The 12,030-nt window shown below is 37.9% G+C and overlaps 1 protein-coding gene across 1 annotated transcript in view; it reads left to right on the forward strand.

Moving 5' to 3' along the window:
• The window catches only part of LOC149936633 (uncharacterized), a 142,798-nt gene extending 135,054 nt beyond the window's left edge, over positions 1–7,744 (forward strand). Inside the window, exons 16-17 of the mRNA XM_090154649.1 lie at positions 4,143–4,345; positions 5,811–7,744. Of these exons, the coding sequence (XP_090010775.1) occupies positions 4,143–4,345; positions 5,811–6,113 (506 nt within the window). The 3' untranslated portion in view covers positions 6,114–7,744. The remainder of the gene's footprint in view (positions 1–4,142; positions 4,346–5,810) is intronic.
• Positions 7,745–12,030: the final 4,286 nt, after the last annotated feature.

The raw sequence follows: 12,030 nt of genomic DNA on the forward strand, positions 1-12,030 counted from the left end.
TTCGAGGCTACGTTTTTAGGCCTAGCTCGTATCGGGAGCCGTGGCATGATCATTTGTTTTTAAAGGCAGTTTATTTGTGGTGAATTACCGAGATTCGAGGCTACGTTTTTAGGCCTAGCTCGTATCGGGAGCCGTGGCATGATCATTTGTTTTTAAAGGCAGTTTATTTGTGGTGAATTACCGAGATTCGAGGCTACGTTTTTAGGCCTAGCTCGTATCGGGAGCCGTGGCATGATCATTTGTTTTTAAAGGCAGTTTATTTGTGGTGAATTACCGAGATTCGAGGCTACGTTTTTAGGCCTAGCTCGTATCGGGAGCCGTGGCATGATCATTTGTTTTTAAAGGCAGTTTATTTGTGGTGAATTACCGAGATTCGAGGCTACGTTTTTAGGCCTAGCTCGTATCGGGAGCCGTGGCATGATCATTTGTTTTTAAAGGCAGTTTATTTGTGGTGAATTACCGAGATTCGAGGCTACGTTTTTAGGCCTAGCTCGTATCGGGAGCCGTGGCATGATCATTTGTTTTTAAAGGCAGTTTATTTGTGGTGAATTACCGAGATTCGAGGCTACGTTTTTAGGCCTAGCTCGTATCGGGAGCCGTGGCATGATCATTTGTTTTTAAAGGCAGTTTATTTGTGGTGAATTACCGAGATTCGAGGCTACGTTTTTAGGCCTAGCTCGTATCGGGAGCCGTGGCATGATCATTTGTTTTTAAAGGCAGTTTATTTGTGGTGAATTACCGAGATTCGAGGCTACGTTTTTAGGCCTAGCTCGTATCGGGAGCCGTGGCATGATCATTTGTTTTTAAAGGCAGTTTATTTGTGGTGAATTACCGAGATTCGAGGCTACGTTTTTAGGCCTAGCTCGTATCGGGAGCCGTGGCATGATCATTTGTTTTTAAAGGCAGTTTATTTGTGGTGAATTACCGAGATTCGAGGCTACGTTTTTAGGCCTAGCTCGTATCGGGAGCCGTGGCATGATCATTTGTTTTTAAAGGCAGTTTATTTGTGGTGAATTACCGAGATTCGAGGCTACGTTTTTAGGCCTAGCTCGTATCGGGAGCAGTGGCATGATCATTTGTTTTTAAAGGCAGTTTATTTGTGGTGAATTACCGAGATTCGAGGCTACGTTTTTAGGCCTAGCTCGTATCGGGAGCCGTGGCATGATCATTTGTTTTTAAAGGCAGTTTATTTGTGGTGAATTACCGAGATTCGAGGCTACGTTTTTAGGCCTAGCTCGTATCGGGAGCCGTGGCATGATCATTTGTTTTTAAAGGCAGTTTATTTGTGGTGAATTACCGAGATTCGAGGCTACGTTTTTAGGCCTAGCTCGTATCGGGAGCCGTGGCATGATCATTTGTTTTTAAAGGCAGTTTATTTGTGGTGAATTACCGAGATTCGAGGCTACGTTTTTAGGCCTAGCTCGTATCGGGAGCCGTGGCATGATCATTTGTTTTTAAAGGCAGTTTATTTGTGGTGAATTACCGAGATTCGAGGCTACGTTTTTAGGCCTAGCTCGTATCGGGAGCCGTGGCATGATCATTTGTTTTTAAAGGCAGTTTATTTGTGGTGAATTACCGAGATTCGAGGCTACGTTTTTAGGCCTAGCTCGTATCGGGAGCCGTGGCATGATCATTTGTTTTTAAAGGCAGTTTATTTGTGGTGAATTACCGAGATTCGAGGCTACGTTTTTAGGCCTAGCTCGTATCGGGAGCCGTGGCATGATCATTTGTTTTTAAAGGCAGTTTATTTGTGGTGAATTACCGAGATTCGAGGCTACGTTTTTAGGCCTAGCTCGTATCGGGAGCCGTGGCATGATCATTTGTTTTTAAAGGCAGTTTATTTGTGGTGAATTACCGAGATTCGAGGCTACGTTTTTAGGCCTAGCTCGTATCGGGAGCCGTGGCATGATCATTTGTTTTTAAAGGCAGTTTATTTGTGGTGAATTACCGAGATTCGAGGCTACGTTTTTAGGCCTAGCTCGTATCGGGAGCCGTGGCATGATCATTTGTTTTTAAAGGCAGTTTATTTGTGGTGAATTACCGAGATTCGAGGCTACGTTTTTAGGCCTAGCTCGTATCGGGAGCCGTGGCATGATCATTTGTTTTTAAAGGCAGTTTATTTGTGGTGAATTACCGAGATTCGAGGCTACGTTTTTAGGCCTAGCTCGTATCGGGAGCCGTGGCATGATCATTTGTTTTTAAAGGCAGTTTATTTGTGGTGAATTACCGAGATTCGAGGCTACGTTTTTAGGCCTAGCTCGTATCGGGAGCCGTGGCATGATCATTTGTTTTTAAAGGCAGTTTATTTGTGGTGAATTACCGAGATTCGAGGCTACGTTTTTAGGCCTAGCTCGTATCGGGAGCAGTGGCATGATCATTGGTTTTTAAAGGCAGTTTTTTTTTGGGTTAATCACCTAACTGAAGATTTGACTACAGTGGCGTAACTAGGAACTCCCCCCCGCGAAAAACGACTCTGAATCGGAAATGACACCGAGTTTAATCATAAACGTTTGGGACCCCTAGTTCTCCCGCGCCGCGTGGTCTGCGGGGGCGCTATTTACGCCACTGTTTGACCAAGAATGTATTTATTTATATTTAGGAAGAATGATTATGTTGCGACAATCGCCGGGCACGTTGAACGCCTTTCCCCCGTCTCGCGCGGGAGGAAAGACAAAACGTCACCGGCGTTTGATTTCCATCGCGTTAGGTGACGTAAATTTTAAGCAGCCAATGAAATACCGGGACTATTCGTTTTATTTTAAGCGGAGGAGCGTACTGAGGGGACCAACGGGTGGATTGAGAGAAAGGCTAAAAACCGTCTCGACATAGACATTTTCCCTAGGTATAAATAAATACATTCTTGGTTTGACTAACTGCCGTTAGTTATGTTTAAAATTAGCTTGGTAGATCATCCCCATAATTAAGTTGCTTCTTTTGTGGCGGTTTTGGGTATGACGTCACTGGGGTGTAATAAAAACTTTGGCCGCTAGTGGCGTGACCGAGCTTGAGTATATCATTTTAAAAATACACTTCGTCAAAACTACCAATTGAATCAATACTGGTTATCAATACAGAATCGGTTAAACGGTGTCCAATTTAATTAACTGCGAATTGCGTCGTTTATTAATAATATTGCGAATTGATGGCTAGGCGGTTTTGAGGTATTTAGATTAGGGTTAGTTTAAATTAGGTTAGTCTATGAATACCAAGGGCTCACGTACAGTGTAGCCGATGCCGCCGTATTCCACATAACTCTCCAAGAATTAGGCTTACCAGGGCCAGGGATATCTCAATCGAAAGGATTTTGGATATCAGTACCCACAAGTTGGTCATTTGCCCATTTTAGTGCTATATATAGCGATATTCGACTTTATATCTACATACCTTTTTTAAATTAAGACCGACATGGTTGAAAATTATATTTTTAGTTTGTACTTGTTCGGTTGCTTTAAGAAATTTTAATTTTAAGTGCGATTGCTGGCCAATTCGCGGGACCCCACAACCCCCGTACGCACTATTGTCATATTGGAATTTCGTGCCAATTTATACAGGCGCCATCTAACGTGTTCGAGTTTCACTACCTTATTTCCAAAACCAGGTAACTCGACAAATTCGGTTTGTCTAGAAACTAATTGAAATTAAAGTGTTCGTGTTTCGCTTCCTTATTTCCAAAACCAGGTAACTTTTTAAATATTCTGTTTGTCTAAAAATGAATTTAAATTAAAATGTTCGTGTTTCGCTACCTTATTTCCAATACCAAGTAACTCGAAAAATTAATTTTCCATAAAATTCCTCTTTGGTTTATTAAGTACAAGATGATTGAAAAAAAATTAAAAAATATTTAATACTTCGGGGGACTGTGTGTACTTAAATGTCCGTGACATTTTGTTTAAGCTGATTTCAAGATTTCTAAAACAAGAGGGGGCTTACTAAGGTCTTTTGTTTGAAATATTAACATTGGGGTGCTAGAAGATTTTTTAGCAATGACAATTGGGAACCACTGCTTAGTTTAGTCGCACGTTCGTCGTCATAATGTATTTCTCTCGATACGTCACCGTCACACTTACGCAAACAATTATGAACTTATGGTTTAACTTATCGGTTTGTCGAAATAAATTAAAATGCGATTGGTACGTTTTCAGATACGAGTAGGCAGCGGAGGGAACCCGAATTGGACGGTGTGGATTACCACTTCATCTCCAGGCCGCAGTTCGAATCCGACATAGTTTCCGGGAAGTTTGTCGAGCACGGAGAGTACGAGAAGAGCTACTACGGCACCAGTTTGGACGCCATCCGCGCCGTCGTCCACTCTGGGAAAATATGCGTGCTAAATTTACATCCTCAGGTAATTTTTTAAAATACTTTCCTTAAAGGGGAACGGTCAAGCTTTAACCAGTTAGATAGCCCTATAGCCCATTAAAAACTAAAATTTATGGCGAAAACCGCATCAAAAAATATTGAGTGGTTATATTTTAATAAAATAAAGAAATTTCAGGAAATCGAAAAGCGCGCGTCCGCCACGACACCTGGTGAGACGTCGGTGAGACCACGGCCAGCTTTGATCTATCGCGCTACAGCGGCGATCTCATTCGTTGTTAACATATGAACTAAAGATATGTATGACGTGAGCGCCCCTAGCGGATTATTATTTTTAGAATAGTGTTTACATTGAAGCCAATATAAAAACCGAGCGTGGCGCTGAACTCCTACACGTTATAGTACAGTTTATAAGGGGAAAATCCTTGCTCGCGGAATTTTGACGAATGTGTTTGCCGCTGTAGCGCAAACAGCGCGTGATCAAAGTTAGCCGTGGTGAGACAGAAAAACAACGTAAAAGCGCGCGTTGCTGAAGACGCGAAAAATATTTTGCACGCGCGGCGCGTTCCAGTTATAAGAGACCTAAGCCTAAATTGCGCGATTTTAAAAGTTAGGATAGTTCTCACTTGGAGGAATAAAACAAGTATACAGGAGTTGCGGAGAGCTGCGAAATCGGTTACGTCAGTGACCGTGAACTCGCGCGAGACGGAGGGGTTCAAACGCGACTAGCGCCAACTGCATACGGAATTTTGCAACTATTATCATTTTACAGCATTGTTTTCACGTCGTCTGGTTTGTTTTGAAACATTTCTAAATTCTTTGCGCTTTTTTCCAAAATGACTCGTATTTGTTTGGAGGAATAAAACAAACCAGACGACGCGAAAACAATGATATAAAACGATAATAGTTGCAAAATTCCGTATGCAGTTGGCGCTAGTCGCGTTTGAACCCCTCCGTCTCGCACGAGTTCACGGTCACTGACGAAACCGATTTCGCAGCTCTCCGCAACTCCTGTATACTTGTTTTATTCCTCCAAGGTTCTCAAATCGCTCATACGGGGTTAGGGGCGATGGCGGCAGCCCCTAAGATGGCAGCGAAAACTCAAACCCAAACACTTGGCGTTATTTTTCGTTTTAGCTTTTTGGGCCAAAAGCTTTTTTGATACGTGTTAATCTTTTGATACTGAAATAAGGCCATATTTGGAAAAGCTTGGCTATTTTTAATAATAGGTACTTTTGTTTTTTTTGCATTACAATAATGCAAAAAGTTTTAACCGCAAGTTATTATTTAGAAAGATATGATAAATATAAAATTGTTACTTGCCAACAATTTTTACCTCGGAAAATACGACATATTTCGTGATTTGTGTGTTGGATGAGGACAAACCAAAAAAAAACAGAAAAAAAAACAAAAGTACCTATTGTTAAAAAATCCCTTGGGTTTTAATCAAGGTAATGAATAGAAATTTAAAATTTGGTTCTTGTCTGTTACAGTCGCTGAAGATTCTGAAAAATTCCGACTTGAAGCCGTACATAGTGCTGGTAGCTCCGCCATCGTTAGAGAAGTTGCGACAAAACAGGTTGAAAATGGGAGCCAGCGCCAAAGACGACGAGTTGAAAGACATTATCGAGAAAGCGCGTGAAATGGAGGAGAATTACGGTCACTATTTCGACATGATAGTCATAAATTCGGACGTTGACAAAGCCTACGCCGAGTTACTCAAAGAAATCAACATCCTCGAAAAGGAACCGCAATGGGTGCCGACATCTTGGCTCAAGAATGAAACGGGCAACTAAACATGACCGCAAAAGGACTTTTTCTTCAACGGTAGAGTTAATTGCAACCTCTGAGGTTTCCACTCGTACCTAAAACTCGACTTAGGCTCGAGGACCCTTCGTAGGTGTACATATTTAATGAAAAAGGCTGATATTCAAATTGAAAAACAGAAACTTTGAAAAACTATAGAAACGAAAAAAAATAATTCCATCAGCTCAAATATCTGCCTTCAACAGTCCAATTTTATAACGATGAAATAAAAAATACTTCAGTCAATGCAACGTGAAAAACCAATATACCATCGTGTCTCTTCGCTGTTTCACTCGATAGTCTGTTTTTTTTTAAATGTTTTCCAGCGTTTGTTGGCCCTGGTTTCGTGATTTTTAAATATTCTCAGAGTTTGAAACTTTTTGAGTGACGGAGTGTGCTATTCAATTGATAACTTTTTATAATTTGAAAGTTTAAATAATTGGTGAAAAATAAGGCCAACACCCCCTTTTTTGTACATAAATATTTATTTAAAATAAACCACCAGCTTATCGTTAGAGAATTTGCCACGAAAAACTACTTTTCCAAGGTGTGTCAAAGCGGATATTTTTGTTTCGCCTATTAAATTCTTAAAAATAAAAAGACACTTAATTAACGTCACTACATCCTCCCTACCGGGGCCTTATTCATAAATTAATTTAAATTTAAATTTTAACTACGAAATTTAAAGCTCACTTTTAAAAAAAAATAATAAACGAAAATAAAAATTAATTTTTTTACTAGAATGAGCCCCGGGAGTAATCAACCAATGAGACTGTGCCAAAAGAAATAAATCCAAATAACTGATAATGTAAACTTCTCGAATCAAAACGAAATAACCACTTTTATTTTGCGAGAGCTCTGAGATAAACAAAAAAAATTGTAATTAAGATGGAGAAGAATATTAACAAAACGCTGCGATAGTTAAAAGGTGTTTATATAATTGTAAAATTGGTCATAGTTTAAGGTCCGATTGAGACCTATTTAGGTATATCATGTCTAAAAAAACCCCGAAACGTTTATGTTTAGCTAATTGATATTGAAAAAATTCCTCACAACTAAATTTAATTGTCAGCCAGTAGTAATGTTTCGAATTCGGTTAATTTTTACGTAAATGTAATACGAAGGAGACACAAAATTAATTTTTATATCTAAAAATAGATAATTTAACGTTTTAAATGTTTATCGGATCCAAATTAATATAGAAATATATCACAAATTAGATTATTAGAAAAAATTGCAGACCTGTGGAACAAATTACTTAAAAATATGAACAATGCAAAAGAAACGAATCCTTTCTATATAACCCTCAAAAATACCGAACAAGCAAAAAAATATTTAAATTCATATTAAAAAAAAAAGTTACGTTTTTGGGATTTTAAGCAACCGTAAATGAATAACATTTTTGCAGTTTAAAAAGAAACAATGGCAAAAAATATTCTAAAACCTTGTATATATATAATCGACGATGGAAATTCCTTTTTGTTATATAAATATATACAGAATTTAAAACCCCATTTTTTCATGTAAGACGAAGTTGAGGAGTGAAAAACAAACAAAACAAATTTTAATTTTTATTCTTGTAAATAATAGTTGATTGTATTGTGTAATAGATTGAATTTTCCCAAAAAAACACGTTTGTCTTTTATTTCCTGTAGTGGATAATTATTTTAATGAGTAACGTTTTGTAGGCAGACTTTCGATAATTATCGTACACGACGATAATTTGAGAGACAATCGTACGCTATTTGCGACAAAAGATAATATACCAAAATTTCAGAAATCTTGGGAAACAACGGTTAACATTGTAACCGTTTTGGTTTTCAAGGCAAACTTTTTAAATATTAAAAATCATTTTCGATCTCAGACCACTTACCTCAAAAGGGACTCGTAACACCACACTAAACTATACATCAACTCTGGACAGCGGATAAATTTTGGTGGCGCCATCATTTATCCCAATGTCTGTTAGTGTAAACCTCTGTCGGTTCTATCATTGCCACTAGGTCCTGTATTATGTAAAGGCCCCGTTATTAGAGATGGTCGTGAATCAATTCAATCCTTCGAAAAATAACGACTTTAGTGGAGAGCGTGGTGCCATCTATTAATGCCAAAGAAAGCTAATATTCAAAATAGTCAAATGATAACGTCGTCATTGAGCTATTGTAGAGTATTATAGTTAGACAACTTATATTCTACTTACAAGCAGAGTACCCGAGGTGTTTATTGCCGATTTAGTTCAAAGTCGGCCGTAATGTGAACCTATATGAGATATGAAATTTCCCAAAAGGAGACGTTGCACTACCCATTCGATTTGCCATGGCAACCGAAAATGTTTTTGACCACTTACAACCAAAATAAGATTTTTCTCTTATTTTACCCAAAATTTGTTTTACCCTAAAAATGTTTCAATTTACCCAAACTTGATGAAATTTACCTAAATGTGGTCCAAATTACACATTTCGTAATTTTCAAAATTTTCGTAGCTAGGACCTGTGAAACCGAGAAAATCCCATGCTTTTTTAAATGGAGATTTTATTGTTTTAAGTGATCAAAAACATTTTCGGTTGCTATAGCAAAACGAATGGGTAGTGCAACGTCTCCTTTTGGGAAATTTCATATCTCATATAGGTCTACATTACGCCCGACTTTGAACAAAATCGGCAATAAACACCTCGGGTACTCTCCTTGTTAGTAGGCTTTAACCTAAGTTATACATCCCATGTAAAACATATTGTTTAAAATTACTGTAATTTATGTTATTGACCAATTTACAAACGATTCAATCAACGCGAGGGGCACCTATAAGTATCGCCTTTTGGCTAAAAATATAGCTTAACTATCTTGTTTTGATGTCGACGATAGTGACATCTGTCGAGAGAAGAGCTAAACTGGCTTAAGTCATATGAAGATTTCCTGCGTGTTTAAAGTAACGCCGCCTACTGAACGAGTTTTAAATTGAATGTATGAAAGTTGTCTGCGCGTTCAAAATTCTTTCTAAACAACAGTTGGAAGTTTCAACTGTAAAAAACATTGAAATTCAAAAGTCGTCTGCTATTTCTTCACATATTTAGTTCAAGGATATTATTACAGCACATGGCGCTATATTTCTTAAGCTCGAAGCCTACACAATTTTGAAATTTATCGCCAATTCACGAGCCTACGAATTCCGCTAATTGTTTTCTGTGATCGATACTTGTTGCGGTCTGGCAACGCTGTTAATAGGGTTTTCGGGCTTACTGCAGACCTGATTATTGAATTGGGAATAATACTGCTAGAATTACAATTACGGTTTCGGTTGCCATAGTTACGCGGGACCTGTTCTGAGAAGACTGTACGAAATTCATCTTTATAATTAGGCGGTAGTACCATCTATATTTTGTAAAGATATATGGCAAAAAATAAATAATTATTAGCTAACTCACCGTAACTTGTGTTAAAAAGGATCGTGTTGACAGATAAAAATTATTTTTAAACATTTTCAAATGTTTGTTTGTTACCAGTAATCATACATTTCAATAGGCGCTTAAATAAAACATCTTCCCAGAAATTGCCAAGAAGTAATATTTCCGACAGCCAGGACTCATAAGTTATTATTTATATAGTGCTTGTTGAAATATTAGAAAGCTGGAAATTTTCTCGAACGTAACATCGGTTTTTTGCTAAGCCTTAACATGCCAAAAACGTTACCTGGTTAAAAGGAAACACTTGTTGCATACCGTACTGCAAAAGTAATATGTTTAGTTCTAAATGAATGAGTTTTCATCTTTTTCCAAAAGATAATTTTATACGAAATGAATTAACTCTGCCTACATGAGAAGCTTAAAAATTGCCCGGTATTATAAAAATATTACATGTAATTTTAATTATTTATACCATAAGAGGATGATAATAATAACAATATTATCTTCTTATACTTAGTTTTAGTAACATTATATATTTTACCTTAAAATATATTATCGAAAATTAACATTAGTATGTTCCTTATACACGTGAGCCGACGCGTTTCTTATCTGACGCAAAATTCTCATGAGGGCAAAAACGCGTTTCAATTGGCTTAAATATTCCAACCGTTTAACCGACCGACCGGAAATAGCTCCTTCCCAGATGAATTTGGAGAGGGGAGTAGAAACCGAGGATCTTTTATTGAAGCGTCCATTTCGCATCAGATTCGCGAAAAAAATCAATTGCAATATAGTTGCCACCACCAGAGACAGATGCCGCCACGGTAGAACGATAAAGTTAATGAAGTTTCCTTATTGAAAGAAATTGGTCCCGCGCCAGCCAGATTTAGTTGTACCTCTATTTATTCCCAACTCAATGGACCTGATGAAGCTCTCGAATGGGATAGCCAAACTAGTTGTCCCTTGTTAATAAAATCGATTTTTTTTTTTATTTTAGGCAAATAGTAAGAGGGAAAAATAGACGAAATCCGGTTTCAACTCCCAATAGTACGGGATATTGTTTTTTTATTTTATAACCTTGAATTATTATGATTCAGCTGCGACGTACATTCTTGTGTATTTAGTGAAAACCAAGGAAGTTCTATAATGGTTTGGTAGTTTTTCAAATTATCTAGTCTTTCACGTAAGTTGTATTTTCACTGTTTACTGTGTTATTTTGCAAAATCCTCTATTAACAATCAAAACCACTGAGTTGGTATTAGTCAATCAAAGTGCATTCCATGGACAATGGAACTATTTTTGTTAATTACTAACCAGTGCCGTCTTTCCCATTGGGCAAATAGGGCACTGCCCTAGGGCCCCAAGATTCTGGAGGGCCCCATTTTCAACTTTTGTAAGGTGAAGAAGATGAATCTTACAAATATTGTTTTTCACATTTTTTAAATTGTAGTATTGTCTATTTACATTTTACACATTTTTAAACTATCTAAAACATGTCTTTTCGTGATATAGACGGTGTAGACCATCGCATTTTTTTATTTGAACCAATATTTGAAGATTAGGGCGACGATGGACTTTGCATTGGAGGTTAAAAGCCTAGTTTTTCTTCTGCCTGCCCCCCTTTAAATTAGGCCAACATGTTCAGCGGTTGGCCTACAACCGGTTTATTTGTGCTCCAATAAGTTAATTTAAAGGGGGACCAGCAGAAAAAAACCTAGGCCTTTAAGAAATTGTCTGGAATTATTAGGGGCCCCGCGTATCGCTTTGCCCAGGGGCCCCCAATCACGTAAAGACGGCCCTGTTACTAACTAGGAATTAATTGAATCTACGAGTTAGTAGATTCATAAAATTTTAATGGCGAATGGTAGAGAGATTTTTAACGGTTAATGCGAAAAGATGCTGGCCAAACGACGAACAAGCTTATTAAAATTAAAAAAATATTTACACTAAGTTATATATTTTGATTATGCGAGAAGATTTTACACTTTTATCGTAGCCAACGACGAACAACCTCATTATTTCACTTCAAGAAATATTTTAATACAAAGTCCATTTATTTATGTATAAAAAACGTATTTTAGGTAGGTGTTTCAAAAAGTATTAAAAAATTACACCAATCACGATCTAGCTAAAATGTCAACCTTTTCAGATAAATCTAGCGTTAGTTATGGACTATGGTGCCAGCTAGGAACAACAAGCACAAGGAGAACGCAGTTAGCCTTTAAACGTACACAAGAAAATCCACGACTTTTGACGGGTTGCATTCTCCTTGTGTGGGGTGTTGTGTTTGTTGCTCCTAGCTGGCAGCTAGGAGCAACAAACACAAGGAGAACGCAGCTAGCCTTTAAACACGCTAACGAAGGGTTGTGTACGAATTTCATTGGACTAGCGTCACGAGCCTTTACGATGAACGTCTTACGGGCGGGGGGAAATCCACGACTTTTAACGGGTTGCGTTCTCCTTGTGTGGGGTGTTGTGTTTGTTGCTCCTAGCTGGCAGGAACTCA

This window comes from Leiobunum rupestre, chromosome 7 (assembly GCF_980474605.1).
Source record: "Leiobunum rupestre chromosome 7, qqLeiRupe1.1.hap1, whole genome shotgun sequence".
Taxonomy (NCBI): Eukaryota; Metazoa; Arthropoda; class Arachnida; order Opiliones; family Sclerosomatidae; genus Leiobunum; species Leiobunum rupestre.